This window comes from Pagrus major, chromosome 23 (genome assembly GCF_040436345.1).
Source record: "Pagrus major chromosome 23, Pma_NU_1.0".
NCBI lineage: Eukaryota > Metazoa > Chordata > Actinopteri > Spariformes > Sparidae > Pagrus > Pagrus major.
In genome coordinates, this window is record NC_133237.1 from 15,785,522 (window position 1) to 15,802,179 (window position 16,658).

General features: G+C 42.0%; 1 protein-coding gene across 1 annotated transcript; it reads right to left on the minus strand.

The window, feature by feature from the left end:
- Window positions 1-1,103: 1,103 nt before the first annotated feature.
- On the minus strand, window positions 1,104-14,524 carry srl (sarcalumenin). The gene is made up of 6 exons (XM_073495247.1): window positions 14,464-14,524; window positions 5,466-5,561; window positions 4,962-5,057; window positions 2,495-2,611; window positions 2,005-2,238; window positions 1,104-1,915 (listed from the first exon to the last, which is right to left on the minus strand). Exons 1-6 carry the CDS (start codon window positions 14,522-14,524, stop codon window positions 1,104-1,106), a joined length of 1,416 nt encoding a protein of 471 aa, XP_073351348.1.
- Window positions 14,525-16,658: the final 2,134 nt, after the last annotated feature.

Below are 16,658 nucleotides of genomic sequence, written 5' to 3' on the forward strand. Positions count from 1 at the left end.
CAGCCTGCTTCAATCCCCATCTGGAAAGTTTACACAGAAAAATCAATAAATAGCTTTCTAAACTGCAGAAAAATGTCTAAAGACAACTACAACCCAAACACATCCTTCATGTCTTATTTCTTTTATGGTCATTCAGCTCAAAGAAGCTGGGAAGCTTATCATTCAAGGAAAAGAAAAAAAATCACAACACAGTATTGAATTCATGCCAAAGACTGACAAACAGAAATAGTAAGATAAGTTAAGAAGTGAACCAGAATGAACATACCCTCCCTGCTCTGAAGACTCTGACCCTTGAACCCTGACCTCCGCTTCCATCACAGTGCTCATTTCACAGGTTGTCAACAACCAGAGCCAATGAGCGTATAAAACTACGGAAAAAAATGGCCTTATCTGTTGCATACCAAGGTTGGTTTAGGTTACATGAGGAAATATGACTTAGAGTTTATGTTAGAGGGAAATTCATGCATCTGTTAAATAAGATGTGATGTCTAACATGCAGTGTTAATGTTCACCTGTCTCAAAAGCAACGGTTTGGATGACCACCCAAACACAATAGCTTAGAATAGCACCCACAAAAAAAGGCTACTTCAAAAACAGCTTCTGAAGCTCATGGAATTGACACAAATATGCAACTCCTGTTTCCACTTTTCCCATTTTATTCACATACAAGGGAGCTGGTAATTGACTGTTTTCAGTCGCAGGATTTTTCAATTTTTATTTCATCTTACGTTTTTTTCATTTCTGTATTTCTTCGCATCATTATTTCCCCAACACCCAAATACCAGACAGTCCACTGTGATTGCGCAAGGGAGAGAGGAGGGCGTGTATTTGAACCAAACTCGGTGATCAGTGGCATGTACTCATTTCTTCAGCACTTGTGTCCTTAAGCTGCCTTATCAAACAATGACCCTCCCCTCCCTCTATCTGCCTCATTCCCACAGTCCCTAAATGCAAATCCCCATATTCTCCTGAGGAAAAAACACTAAACACTAAACTCCTCTCCTCTGTCTCCTCAACAATACAGGCATTCTGATAAAAGCAGGTTTGGCTTCCACCAGACCCCTCCTCTTCTCACTTCCCCCACTCAAGTTATTTTGTTTTCCTCAGTTCTTCCGGTAGCGATTCTTTGGCTTCTCACCACAGCCAGTAGCCTCGCAGGAGGACAGGCCCGGCTGCTTGCCAGAGTTAATGCTGCTCAGAAGGGCAGGCAGCTCGTTGGTGATTGCCCTCTCAATCTTTTCCAGCAGACAGCCTCCCATGTAGGAGCACTGAGCCGTCAGGGGCTTGAAGTTGGTGACCGGGTTGACGCCAAAGAAGTCACGGTAAGCATCGCGGTTGGGCAGGTCAAACTTGCTGACGTTGGTCTTGGCTAGGATGGACTTGAAAATGTAGAACTTGTCTGGGTCATCCACAATCTCCTGGAAGACTAGTTCCGGGTCACTGAAGAAGCTCATCTTCTCTTTGAAGGTCTGGACATAGCGGTCTACCAGCAGGCCATGGATGCGCACACGGATGCCGTGCTGGCGGATGAATGCAATTTTGTTCTCCATGCGGTTCTCGATCACCTGGTTCAGATCTTCCAGGAGGGAGATCTCCTCTCGCTTGAAGAGCTCGCGGCTGGTGTCAGGTGCGTAGTCATATGGCCAGAAGGAGCTGACGTAGACACGGGGAGGTTCGGTCACATTGATGAGGGGAGCCAAGCTCCAGAAGAGCGCTCCGTAGACTCTCATCAAGTCCTGGGTGGCCAGGTTGTCAGCCTTGTTCAGGATGATACGGATCTGGGATTCACGACCCTTCAGCTGCCGGAAGAGCATCTCCAGCTCCAGGCCAACGTCCAGCTTGGTGGGGTCAAACACCACGAAGATCAGGTCAGCGCGGTCAATGAACCACTGGCAAACATCATTGAAAGGATAGCCTGGAAGGAAGAAGAATAGAAGTAAACCCCAAAACACAGAGATACAGCCAGCTGCTTTGTATTTCTGAAGGGACAACTCTCTGTTTTACCTCTCTCCTGCTGCTTCCGGTTCTCAATGATTCCTGGAGTGTCCACAAAAGTCACACGTTCCAGCAGCTTGTGGGGCATCTCAATACCAATCAGCTTTTCCAGGAAGTTCTGACCAAACTTCTCCAGGGGAGAGAAGGACCGAGAGCTGTCCGCAGCCATGACAATACCCTCAACAGAGCGGATCTTCTCCCCGTGCATAATTACAGTGAACTCAGAGGTAGTAGGCTCAGCTCCTAAAGACAAATTGATGGAAATCAGGAGATTAGCAAGAACAGTATCAACGAAGAGAAATGGTTTGGAAACACTTTGATAGAGCTCAGCAGAGTTGAGGAATATGTGTATAAACTGGGGAAATTGTCAAATCAGGAATAACTGAGTTTTGAACCAAACATTGACAGAATTCTTCCTTGTTATTGGACTATAGCAGAAGGAATTAAAACAATTAGCATCGTTAATTGCTAATTTAAGAAAATTATCGGTGCGACATACCTGTGTAGAGCTGATAGGGGCTGTCGTGCATGCCCAGGAGGTAATTGATCATGGAGGACTTTCCTACACTCCAGGGTCCCAGGAACAGTACCATGGGCTTGGAGGTAATCTCTCCATCTGTTGGGCAAGGAGAGACAACAGTGATTAAAACCTTGGCTGGTTGGCTTAAGGATGATTAAGAATGTCTCGAGTTCAGCCCAAATTTTCAGTGAGAAATGCTGAGTTTACATTGGTCACTGATAAGAAGAAGAATTTGAATTTGACATTTTGTCAAAAGAAGCTAATGTTTGACGCAGTCTACATTTCCTTTGTGCCTTGTGTAAGGAACGTTTAACCAAAGTAATAACCCATCCAAAGTGTATGGGTTTGTTTTTGGGATGAACTACTTCAAGGCTCGTCAGTCACTGTCACTCTCAATCCAGAGCACAGAGGGACGTTTTGTAAGACTGAAAAAATAAACAAAAAGACAGATAGAAAGAAGAAGAATGTGTTGAAGCTGGTGGGCTTGTTTAATAGCGTACAAATATTTTTAGCCATTTCTCAGCGACACACGAAAAAAGCAGTGCAATTACTCCGACATGAAAAGGCCAAGGCTTTCAGAGCAAGCTGTGGGTCTCATAACAAGCTGCCATGTGTGTTGTGAGTGGACATGGTGTCGGGGTGGTAAGGCGCAGGAATGCTCTGTCATAGTCTATATACCAGGCCAAACCTGAATGAACTCAACTGTAAATGAGGATAAAAGATTTAAAAAAGAGAGAGAAAATCAAAGAAAAAAGAGAAAACGCCATCCCAAAAGAAAACTAAATAAGTAAAAGGAAAAAAATCCAAGTAGCCACCTGATGCTAGTGTGACAAAAGTGTGTTGATTCACTCCTCGCCGAACACTGACCACCCTTTCTCACCAGTGTCCCCTCCTCACACCTGTATGTCCTTTGCTAAAGCCAGAACTGCACATGCAACCCCCTCCATATTTTACATTTTACACCTTAACTACACAACTTAAAGGGTGACACTACAAATTTTACACATTAAAGTGTGGTTACAGGTCTTGGGGAGTAGTTTATCTGGAACAAACTTCCAGAAAACTGCAGGTCTGCTCCAACTCTCACCTCTTTTAAATCAAGGCTGAAGACCTTTCTGAAGACCAAAAGGCTTTATGCTACTTTTTGACATATGCAGAAGTACTGCCCAAGACCTGTAAAAAAAACTTTAATGTGTAAACTTGATGCTGTTACCCTTTAATGCTGTGCTGCCTAAACACTGAGTTTAAAGAGTAATCTATTAAGTTTTGTTTTTAATTTACATTTCTTCCCTTTTCATTCTTTAATATGGAATTTGGTTTGGTTGAAATTTTGAGTAAATCAAAAAAGAGTAAATTAATTTTGATTCACATGGGAACTGCTGTTGCTCTGCTCTCCATGGGCTGAACATTTCACCTATGGATCACTTTGACCTCACTCTAATCATTGACTTCACATCGGGTGTCACCCAAAGTGAAACATGTTGGAAAAAACTGACCCACAGACAGCAGTTCAGTGTCTATATTGACCTAAGTGACTCACAAAGGATAGATGGAGGGGAAAAGGAAGGGGCTGAGCACTTCAGGCAGTGCCATGCACAGGCAAGCCCCGCTCACACCCACCTGTGGCTGAGTCCCCCAGGGTTCGTCCGGGGTAGGCTGTTAGATGAGTGGGGCGGAGGGGATGGGGAGAGGGTGGACAAGTGAAGGGAACAGGAGGTGGAGGAGAATGAGGAGTGAGGGTGTGAAGTTTCTAAAAGAAACAGGGAGGGGTAGAGTAACAATGTGCAGGAATGGGTGGGAGATAGTCCCATATTTGACCTAATGTGTCAAACATGGCCGTCTATGAATGGATGGTGTGCCTTTGTGGTCAGGTGATGAGGTGAATCTTTTTGTCTATTTAGTTTAGTTTCGTTTTTTGCTCTTTTCTACAAAAAATACTGTTGGAAATGTTCATTTAGAGGCATGATACAAGTGGTTTTTAACAGGTTTGCATGCATGCTGATCCTAAAAGGCCACAAGAGGGCGGGATTTATTTCATTGTGGGAAAAAAGAGCTTGTTGTTGGCAGTTCAGTGTGCAGCTGAGATAGTTGTGCTTTCAGTGAAGAAACAATGCACAGTGCAAAATCATTTGAAAACAAACATTTCAAAAAGTCTTTGGGGAAAAAGATAGAGTAGAAGAAAAGGGGAAGAAATATTTCAAAGTAGCATGAATGGAGTGTTTTAGACAAAATGATAGTATACCTTTTTTCCTGGACCAACAATGTTTGAGAAAAACAACAATGTGTGGGCTTGAAACTATATATGGATACATGTATCGTTACTGTTTCTGTGCCTTAGAGCCTAAGTGTTTACAAACAAGTCAACAAATCAGTCACCAAAGCAACCCAAACAGAAAAACCCACACATCAGAACAAAATGCAGATGTAGCGGAAGCCTCCGTGATACCTGAGATCTCGTGCTGCCTCAGCTCATTGTACTTGTAGGCCTGCTCCATCGGCTTGATGGATGTGTGGTAGATCTTCCGCAACCTCTCCAGAGCCGCTGGAGGACAAGAACAAAAAGGCGTAAGGAGGTATCAAGTGTTAGAAAAAGATGTTTAAGAAGAGACAGAAGGGGGCAATATTTGTTAGGCCCATAGCCCGTAAGACAAGGAGAGGAAACAAAAGTTATTTTCAGATTGTTACAATGAAATAAACTCATACATACTGTATAAGGAAAGGCAACAATTTAAGATTGACAGGAGAAAAACTTTGCTACCATTTTATTATTGTTAATCACCTCATGACCCCTTAGATTTATTTTGTTACCCCCAGGTTCATAGTACATGTTTCTGTTCAGTACACACCCCCTAATAACCAACCACATTCCATGATTATGTATTGTATAAATAATTTAAGATTAGGAAAAATTTGCAACAACCACATCTATTGAATCATCTTTGATCCTCACCTGCATAGTCTCCTGCTTTTTCTTCAGTTGCAAGTCGCAGTGTCTCATCGATGTGAGATCTGTCTCTGAGGACGGAGGTAAAAGGTTCTTCTTCTTCTTCTTCTGTAAAAACAACATTAACAAACATTAACTTAGTTAAAGTCTTCGCTGTATGTTTTTAACTGTCTGATGATAAATACTAAAGTAATGGAAGTGGATCCAGGTGGCCACGTTTGGTGCAAACAAATCCAGGGACAGTTTCATTATAAAGCCTGATGACATGTGCTGCTATTTCTGAATCCACATCAATCAACGCAAACTGCATCTCAATATGTATCACCACTGTGGGGAATTTAAGTTTGACACAAAGGTGTCCCCATGTTTGAAGCAATATAGCGATAGCGCCCTCTTGGATGCCCGTATGGTAGATAAAGCATGATGAAGTGCCCTCTAGGGTTCCCTTTCAGTGGATAAAATGCAATACAGTGCCAAATAGGCTGCCCCACATGGTGGAAAACTTTAGAACTTAGGACTCTAGGAACATAGGACCTAGGGAACTTAGAACCTGAGAAACATAGAGCATTGGGAACATAGGATCTTTGAAGCATACTACCCTGGTAACATGGGACCTTGGAAATATAGGAACCTGGAAACACAGGACCTTAAGTACAAAGGTGCCTGGGAACATAAATATGCTCCAGAACAAAGTCTATGTATCTATTAACTATGGGAAAAATGGGTGACTTTCCTTCAATGTACATACATTACAGTTGGTACACAAAGCATACATGTGTGTGGTATTTTGATCTCTAACATATAGGGAGTGTGTGTAAGAGTTTGAGGGACAGAAAGAAAATCCGAGAGAACATATCTGCTCACCAGTGTGTCATGTCCACTTTGAACATTTCAGATTACTTAGATCACAGTTGTTGGCACAGTCAGTTCCCAATTTAGAAAGCAAACACTAAAAATAAACCGACACATTTGTTTGGCATCACCATGGGCTTTATAACAACAGCAAAGATAATAGAGGTAGACAGAGAGGGACTTCCCCAGCATTATAATGGACTGGGCGGAGAGCTGGACTGAGTGTTTCCATCCGTGAAATACATGATGAGACAATGATGTGCAATCCTCTGTCTTTTCTCTTCTATATTTACCCACCTATCACAGACTTATCGCGCTATGAGGCCTGTCCTTGTGTGCCCAGGCCTCAGAGCAAGCCCTCCTGTAACACCTCCCACACAATCCTGCTCCAGACAAACCTGCTACGGCTATGAGCTATATATAGGAGCAGTTGGGAAGTTTTCCTGGTTCACACTTCCATGCCGTGAGGGCGTTATGGGTCCTAGTAGCCAAGCAACCAGACACTCCCCTAATAGAGCTGTTAAGGAATTTTAAAAGTATTTACAGCATGTTAGTGGAATATTAAAGCTGACAGCGCCTGTAGGGCTTATTACTTAGTAGTGGTTTTATTGTAAATCAGACTGTAAAACACATGGCATAATCTGAATATTGATCTTGTTGTGTAAGCACATCATCTGCATACTTGCTGTCAGAGCACCACAGTGAAATTCACTTAACTGGCACAGTTTATATAAACTCATCTCTGTGTGAACTGTAACACCCAACACTACTACAGCTCTTCTATTATAGGACTTTATTTTTTATATGAATATCAGAATTCTTCACAGTAGCACTTAGGTCAGTTTGACACTCAAACAAACCATGTAACCATAATTTACACCAGAGCCTGCTGTTGTAAAGATCTTTGCTGGCACATGCCAGCGGCACATGCATTTGTTTTGGAAGTGGAGGATGGAAACCTTGATGAGGTTATGTATTTATATGGGATTTTATTTGTGATATATGTGATGGGACCTGAGCACAGGCATTAATAATAACTATATAAAAATAGCAGTCTTTTGGCTGATGGTCTCGTTTGCTGTTACAGGTCATTTATAATCATCAGAGGAATCACAAGACTGTTTTTATAAACACTTAAAAGTTCCTCGTAGTCACTTTAAAGTAAAGATATTGTGTTGAAATAAAGTTACCCATACCATTAGTGCTTCAGTAAAAGTCTTAAAGTATCCAATATCAAATACACTTAAATATCAAAAGTAACTGTCTGGCAATAAATGTACTTAAGTATCCAAATTAAAGTGTAAAGGTAATTTTAAATATACTCTTACAAGTATGGAATATGCTATATACAAAGAGTCGACTGATCATTTACCTGGCCGATCAGTGGGTGTGATATCCAGAATTTTTCTGATTATTGGACTCAGTATTTTTTTTAAAGTCAGATCCATGATCAAATAAATTAATAGTGCTGCTAATGCAGCATTTATCTGTAAAGTAACTAGTAACTAGAGTTTTCAAATACATGTAGTTGAGTAAAAGCACAATATTTGCCTCCAAAATGTGTAAAGCAGCAGAAAATGGAAATACTCAAATGAAGTATTAGTACCTCAAAATTGTACTTAAGTGCAGTACTTGCATAAATGTACTAAGTTTACATTCCATCATCACAGTGTACTAACCATGTTTCAGTGAGATTACTGTACTCTGCACTTGGAAAGGTTTTAATTGTAACAAAAGCAATGATGTGGGTTTTCGAACTTGTCTTTTCCTAATGCTAATATTGGAGAGATTTAATGTTTACCATATTACAAATGGCATAATCAAACTGCCCACTTTGCCAAATATTTGCTTTCGGTATGCCAGCGATTACACTGGATGTATGTATCTCACTATCAGCAATAACAGGGTAACCTCATCTCTGACAATCTGCACATTTCCCAGTCTTCAGCCATTACTCCAGCTGTTTGTCCATGCAAAAATATATATTGTAAATCCATGTGAGAAAACTCCACCATCTCAGAGGGCAACATTGTCATGGCACTCTGCACCCTCACCTGGAGTACAGCCACTGGCTGTGTAGCCAATGACTTCTAGGGTTTCTGGCCAAGAGTCAGAATGACATGTTGCTTTGGCCAAAACTGATGGTGCATCAAATGACAAGTGAAATCATCTGAAGGCCTGTTTGTTTACAAGCCTGAAGAAAACTAGCTTATGTTTATGAACCGAGAGTCTTGAATAGATTCACATTCATTAAAATGAGAAATGAACTGGGGGCCAGAAAAGGTGTCTGCCAAATGAGGCAAAGACATAAAGTGTCCTTTCCCCATTCATGATAAAAGCAGGGAGCACTTTAATGCAATCACATAACTTGATAGCACTTCATACCATAGAAAGCCACACAGAGTATTTCAGTATGTATACATATAAACAATCATGTAATGACCATAAAAGCCCCCCCCCCACACACACAGTGACATATCATGTGGTGCACTCTTTAACTGAGATCCCAACAGTTGCTCCTTTGCAGTGTGGCAACAGTGACACACAGCGCTGGTTAAGAAACAACGCAGCATTGCTGATTCTCCACGAGTCAACCTGCTAAAAATAAGCCTATGTAATGTTGCTCCCAGCACGGTGCAAAAAGAAGAGGAGCCAAAAGGTTAGAAGCCAAAATAAAAGGAGGGTATGAGTAATACTGCAATCCCAAAAAAGGTTTCCTAATCCATATTTGTCACTCTGTACTTAAATGTGTAATAGGCTGCATTTAGTCTTTATTCTCAAGGAGGCACGGTAAGATGGTGATAAAAAAAGAGGATGTATGGCAGCTATTGCCAAAACAATTAAAGAGAAAATGGGTTCATCCTTTTATACACTCTGGTCAATATGAGAATTAAGGGAGCAGTCAAATGAGCATAAATAAAAGGCATTTAAAATCAGCCAGTATAGGTCTAATGATAAATAAATGCCTCTGCAAAATCAACTTGTTGCACTAGTTGTGATACATGGCAGCCATTTTGCAACCCCCAACACTTGTCAATGGCACAGGTTGGCTGCATGTCAAACTGAGTCTAAATGAGGAAGTCATCTGAACAAACACTGGGTACAGATTTTGTGCAAGATGTCATTAATTAAAACATGAGGAAGCTTTTCTTCTTTTTTTAAAGAAGCTTTCAGACGGATGAATCAATTTGGAGGCTAAACTGGCTTTTGAGGAACAGATCCCATCTCTTCACTGTACCGAGCCTGTCCCTGCAGGACACGAAACTTACTCAAGCTTCTGTAACTTGACTCATCACTCTGAAGAGTCGTGTCTTTTAACACCAGCCTCTTGAGTGGGCCTTAACTGCTGTGAACGTGTTAACACCTCCCAATCCAGTCGAGCCCTGATGGAAGCCCTGGGACAGAGGTCTGCAAAGATCAGAGCGGTAGTGTTGCCCGCGGAGGGCGGGCCTTGCATCAGCGCTCAAAATTAACCCTGCAGGCGCCAGGGGAGTTGAACCCCGGACATCTGCCGCCCAGGACCATGTGTCCTCATGAGCCCGTTGCCACACAACCCTCCCTCAGTTTGGAGAAACATTCTGGCGGCATCAGCACATCCAGTAGGAATGTTGGTGATTTAAGCCCACCACAGCCTCAGTGGCTGGGTAAGTCATGCCTCAACTATAGATCCTTGTGTGGAGGCCATCAGAAAGAATGCCAGTCAATTGCTGCAAGTGTGAAACTTCTGTGCAAATATGTTGCTCAGGTTTAAAGCAACAAATGTAACTTCCTGGAGAGTCAAATTCTGACACTTTCAATTGGCGTCTGACCCTTGCTGCTAACCCAAAGATTCAGTATTTGACGGCGTGAGGATGAGACTCATCCATGAACTATCTACATTTTGTTGCTCTAAGGTCCACTTTGTGAGAAACTTTATTTTTTCCGACCTCTTCAAATACTGACGATCTGGGATGGTGGCCATCGACCTACCATCCCATATCGTCACTATTTGAAGAGGTCAGAATGAGACTCAAAAATCACCTTTTAACAATAATTCAGTTGAAATGGTGATCAAAGCATACAGCCAGTGATTACCCTAATGTGTATTTTGTTTTAATGTGGATATAAATGTGCATGCTAGGATGTATCTGCAGTCTTGTGCATTTACACGGTATATATTCAGTATCTGCATATGTGTAAAACCCCAGGATCATGTTTTGCTTGTGGCACAGTGGAGGTAAATTGAATTAAAGGGAACATGATGAGGGCGGCAGGCCTGGAACCCCCCAGTCAGAGGATTTATCCTGAGCACGGGGGGATTCAGACAACCTTAACTCTAAAGGCCGGGGGGGTTCCACTGGAAAGATCCATATAGAGGCATCGCTTTCATTCCAGTTTTTTGATAATCACAGACCACTTTGGCTTATACATATACAACCTACTGAATGTTAAATAAAGGTCTTATCAGAAAAATGCACCTGATTCTTTCTCTAGCAAGGGTTAGCGGTGTGATAGCAGTCAGCAGAGCGTGGCGAGAAGAGGCCACAGATGGCAACAGGTGGCACAGCTATTGCAGCTAGTACTCCCCCATAGTCAAAAATAGACCCACAATGGGTCAGAGGATGGACAGAGGAGGGGGCAGAATGGCTGCCTCCTATTTTAAGTTTTTAACTGTTGGTCAGTGTGCAGATTCAGAGACACCCACATCCCTCAGGGCTGGTTGTGTAATATACAGGTTAACCAAGTGAGAGTTACTGTACTGTACATTTCAAATACATTACGATACCCTGCAGATAAAACACATGATGGCTTCCCTTGTAGCTCAGGCGTTTACACAAGAAATACAGCTCAATCACAAGTATAATTCAGTCACTTGTATATTACTTTCACGCTCTCATTCCTATAAAAGACGGAAAGTGAGAAAGGCAGTCAATGAATCAAAAAGACATCACTGACTTTGAGCCTTGTCACCAGCCCCTACAGAACATCTTACAAGAGCCACATCCAGAGTGTGAGTCCTCTAAGGGATAGGGTCACTGACAACTTGACATGAAGCTGAGTGACAGCCTCAAAGCAAGGCCGGATGGCAAAGGCACCTTACACTGAGGTGTTGATCTGGTGCCTCTATCCTGGCTCTCCTGTTCGAAAGCCAGGAAAGGACGTCAGGACGTGCCCTTGGGCCTGGAGGGCTTGTCTTAAGGAGGGGTGTGTGGTAAGGCAGTCGAGTATGCCCTACTACCAGCGTAGGGATGTCCCAGACATGCCACATACCATCGGAGGGGATCACGTGGGGACGGTACGCCTTTAAATTTCTAAATATCTCCTCTGCAAAGTGAGCAGGCCTAAGATGTTATTACTGTATCGAGGATGGATAATGTTACTACTGAAGTGTAAACACACTGGTGTGAAGAACTAATCAAGGGCCCAAAGAGGATATGATATAATTGTACATGAAAAAAGTCAGCTCTCATCTTCTGAGTGGTGCGCTATTGACACTTTTATATAGCTTTATTAGCTTTTTAAAATCGCTTTCACACTCAAGCTCGTCGTATGAGTCGGACAGCGAACACAGCTTCAATCCTCGTTTGGTCAGTCAGCGCCATTCTTCAGTTAGTGTAGGGTTTCTTGACATCTTATAATAACCCTAAGTTACTATAGCAACATATGTTTGCTCATACATGACAGAGCAGTGTTGGTCATAGGTTGGTCATGTAAGACGTGTTGACCTATTCACACAGCAAAAAAACAAAAAACAAAGAAGTTTCCCTGCTTTGGCATTAAAGATGGAAGCTTTTTAGCAGCTGCAGGTAAATAACTGTAAAAAAAAAACAAACAAAAAAAAAAAAAAAACATTACCAGCCTGCAGAGGTGGCAAAAGTCTCCAAATCCTTCAAGCAGAAGGGAGAAAGTACAGTTTCTGAAGTGTACTCAGGGTATAAAAGTAAAGAGTACAACCTCACCTGTGCATTAAAACTAATTAAAAGTCTATTTTGAAAATGTTAGGAGTATAAAGTGCAGTTATTTGTGTTAAAATGTAGGGAGTTAAAGTAAAAAGTTAAGTAAAGATACCTGAAAAATCTACTTAAGTACAGTAACAATGTATTTGTACTTTGTTACTTCCCATCTCTGCAAGCCTGGCATATGGAACGGGCCTGACCACACCTGAAAATGTCTTAATGCTGCCGGATGCACAAAGGAATGCAAAGCTCTATTATGCAAAAAAGATTCTTTCTATTATGTCTAGTTCCTATAAGTCGTGGTGTCTGTGCTTTACATCAAAATGTTGATATTTCCAAACCATCAATTAATTCCATGTATGCTGGTTATGTAATCAAATCGCTTCAGTCTTCAAATTCTTTTAAAACAGAGACAAGCGAGACAAATTAAGGTAAGATTTCACAACATCAAGCCATGAGGGCAATTGTTGCTTCTTGTACTCAGATCTGTAAAATTAAAGTGTTAGGATATAACTTAAATGTCTTCTGACTAGAAAATCAGCACAGCCGAGGACAAACTATTATGAGATGATAGCAAATCGATTTTACATCCCTTTAGAAACCAGATTACCCTCTCGGCTCCCGTCTGCAGAGTTAACAACTTAAATGGAGTTCCTGACAGCGATCAAACCGATCAATAACACAAATAATTACACACTGAGCGGCAAAGACTTCATGATTCCCATAATTGTCCATAACCTGCAGGTTTTGGAATCGAGTCTCCTGTGTGCTCTGCAGAGAAAAAAAAATCAATACACTAATATGCACATGCAGTAGATTTATAGACAAAAGACACCTGCAAGGGTCTGCAGAAGAGGTCTATGAAGGCATGGGTTGCAGGCAAAGCCCGGCCCCTCCTGCCTGGAGAATGCATGTCCCTATAAGGCCAACTGCTGGGAATAAATTGCGATTGTGACAGTGCAGAGTGACAGCAGCTGTGCAGAGTTTCTAAAGGGAAGCATGGGGCTGGGAGGGGTGAGGAGCCAAGAGGAAAGGGGAGTGGAGCGGAGGGAGGGAGGGAGAAACTGTAGTGAACAGTGTTGGGTTTCAGGAGGCCTTCCAATCTTAGACACCTGACAGCAGCCTAGAATATGGAGGCCTGGGCCCGGGCCGTGGAGCTGAACGCCACCCCAAGGACGGACAAGGGTGACAGACAAGGGTAATGCCATCCCCTCCAGTCCAGACCCAGAGACCAGTCCACATTTTTACAATGGGTAATCTGGGAGAAGTTGTTGTCGCTATGGCATTGAACAATGTGGGTGCCAGGTGATCATATTTTTTATAGCATTGGCCTGATCCCTAGAGTTTATGATGCTATGAATTATCATCAAACGAAATGTTGCCTCCTGCACGCATCTGATGTCCGGAGCAACTCTTCCAAACCAAGTTGTAGACAATAAAAGTCAAGAATGAGGCAAAGAGATCACATCTATGAGTGCGATAAAAAGCTCAGTGTCCATTCAAGCTCCTGCGTGGCTGTTCTCTCCTTGGTTAGACTAAGACTTTCCATCAGCTGGTGCCATGCGTTAGGACAGCTGACACGCTGTCAGTCCACCAGAGAGGCCGAACTCTCTGAATAATCCTCAACTGATTGCCTTCAGAAAGTTGCCAGAAATGAATGATAAGACCTTTTTTCATACATCCAAAGAGTTAGGAGTGTGCTGTTTGTTTTGGATTTTAACAATTATAAAGACAAGAAAGAGACACTGAAATCTGTCATTTTGTACTGGGTGCCAGCAGTTTAATTATAAACTGCAACAGATTTTTAAATAGTCCTGCTTGGTGGCAGAGATAGTTCAGGGTAACATTTCTGTCTCTGTCTATCGTCGGTTGGACTGTCGTTGACCCTACATTCAGCGAAAGGGCCAATTCTGACCAAATTGCACCCACAACGGCCACAAGAACCAACCTGCACTACCTGCATGTAGCCGTATGACAGCTCATTCCTGATCATTGTAACAGTCTGAATCACAAATCTTGAAGAGCCACTGTACGGTCAAGCTAACAGAGCAATCGAGCATTCATTAAACCAGCCTCTCTAAACATACACCACATAGCTATTCCATTCATCTGCAGCACTTGTGCACAAGTATATCTCGTGCCCACAGCGCACCAACCTACATAAAACAGAACAGATCCACCAGATTTATGACCAAAATGCTTACCAAGAGACTTACCTGCTGTGGCCTGCAAATGCAGCAGGGAGAGGAAACAGAAGATCAAGACTATACCCTTCATGATGGCTGCCAGGAGAACTCTGATAGTCACACAGACTATATATACCAAGGCAGGAAGGTTAAAGGGCACACAGAGAGAAGAGGCGGAGCGCAGAGAGGGCCAGCTGGTGGAGGATGAGATTTGTGTGTTCGAGGTGTTGCAGGAGTCACAGCATGCCACAGGGGCACTACGTGTACAAGCAGCTGACTCTCCTTTTTAGAGAGGACGCAGGTTGGGCCTTGGCATCAGTGCACAGAGGAATGCCTCTATGTGTCGGCGCTGAATAGCTCAACTTCTCACTGATGATACTTTTACAAAATGTGTGTTTCAAAGACAAAAAAAGAGGAACAAGAAGAACACTTCCAAGAATAGGACATTTTACTGTGACTTCAAGGCAAACTGGTTTAATATCAGGACTAGTATTAAAGGAAAATTGTAACATTTTAGGAATTCATCTTTTTTGCCGTCTTGCCAAGAATTAGAATAACTTTAAAAGTAGGGTAACCCTGAGAGCTAAAAAATAAAATAAAAAATCAAGAAAGCATCTGTATTTGCCTGCTATGTGAAACTGGTGAGTAAGTTATCTTGTGTTTTGTCAGTTTGCATGTGCCAGAATAATCACCCAAGCTGTTGTATATAGTTACTTCCAGGTAAAAAGTTGACATAATGTTGCTTTAATCCGCACAAAAGCTGGAAAATGTCAATGGATTGTATTACGGAGGGTTATGTGCCTTCTTTCTTGTTTTTTTTAAATTTATTTATTTATTTTTACCTTTTGTACAAGACATAACAGGTAAGTAAGTGGCCTTAATAGAGGCTGCTAGGCTGATTGAACCAGGCTAGCTGTTTCCCTGTTTCAGGTCTTTGTGCTAAACAAACCAGCTGTTTGCTGCTTGTAGCCTTATATTCAACAGACAAATATGAAAGTGGTATCAGTCTTCTCATCTTATCTCATCTGCAAGAAAGCAAATAAGTGTATTTCCCAAAGTGTCACACTACAGTTTTCTTTTAACAAGCAGTTTCATCAGTTAAACAGACTGAGGAGGAGCATTGCTTTCCTCTAAATTAATGATGAATAAATAAATCAAGAATTGCATCCTTCACAATGAGCTGCTTTTGTTGCTTTGCGGAACAAAGAATGATGATCAAATGACTGTGACGTCACCGCCTTTCACTGTTTGCAGTAAATTTGCCCAAAGTAAATGAGAGTCTGGCACTGGAGGGAGCTGTCAACCCTTTATTCCAATCAGGAAGACACAATGCTCACTTGGCAGCCATGTTGGAAAGTAATCATGAGACAGTTGTGTGAGAGAGAGGGAGGGATGAGAGCTGAGCAGAGGGTATGTCTGGAACATAAAGACCCCAGAGTCAACCCAGAATCCCTAACACAGCGAAACGCTAGGCGGATTACCGTTTTATCACAGTCAAGCAGACACACAGTGCTGAACATAATCTCACAATTCCTTGGGAATCAACATCTCAACTGTAAATTAATCCCCAAATATGGCAGGAGTTTCTTACTCCAGCATGTCCGTCCCTAATGACTTGGGAAGCGTGTCCAAACAATGCAGCATGCTCATTTTGGTGCGTAAAACTGCCTTAATCCTGAGGAACCTCACTGATGGTGGGATGAGGCGGAGAGGCATGATGATTTATTTATGAAAAAAAAACCTGTGTGCTTTTGATGAGCTTTTGTAAATTCTAGTCAACATGAATTCTTTGTTAATTACGGATGACAAGCGCTGGCATTAGTTGCTGTCTTTTTCCAAGTGTGCCTTTAAAATGTTGGCTGCAGCTTTGATGTTGCTATCACTGGCAATGGAAAATAACAGCATATACATGACTGTAAGTAATGGAGAATGACTGATACAGTAGTTTGTAAAGACTCAGACCAGTAAATTCAGACATCCAGACTGTAGTCACACTCTGGCCAGGAAGTTTCTGCATCTGAGTAAGGAATTATGAGGGCATTTTTTTAATGAATTCAACCAATGTACATGTTATTATTTAGACAGAAACTACAAATGCTGACTTCATAGTTGCATTTATGTTAAACCTTATAACTTAGGCATTAATGTACAGCCACTTTTGCACCCAGTGGTATTTATTTATATTTATTTATTCAGTTGCCTGTTTAATTATACAGTATTTTCAC

What these genes read in the sequence shown, in the direction of transcription:
- srl (XM_073495247.1), bottom strand. Translation starts at nt 14,524, where the DNA reads ATGAAGGGTATAGTCTTGATCTTCTGTTTCCTCTCCCTGCTGCATTTG. An exon ending in AAAAGCAGGAGACTATGCAG is followed by an intron (nt 5,058 to 5,465) that starts GTGAGGATCAAA and finishes CTTGTCCTCCAG; the next exon opens with CGGCTCTGGAGAGGTTGCGG. An exon ending in GAGGCAGCACGAGATCTCAG is followed by an intron (nt 2,612 to 4,961) that starts GTATCACGGAGG and finishes CTTGCCCAACAG; the next exon opens with ATGGAGAGATTACCTCCAAG.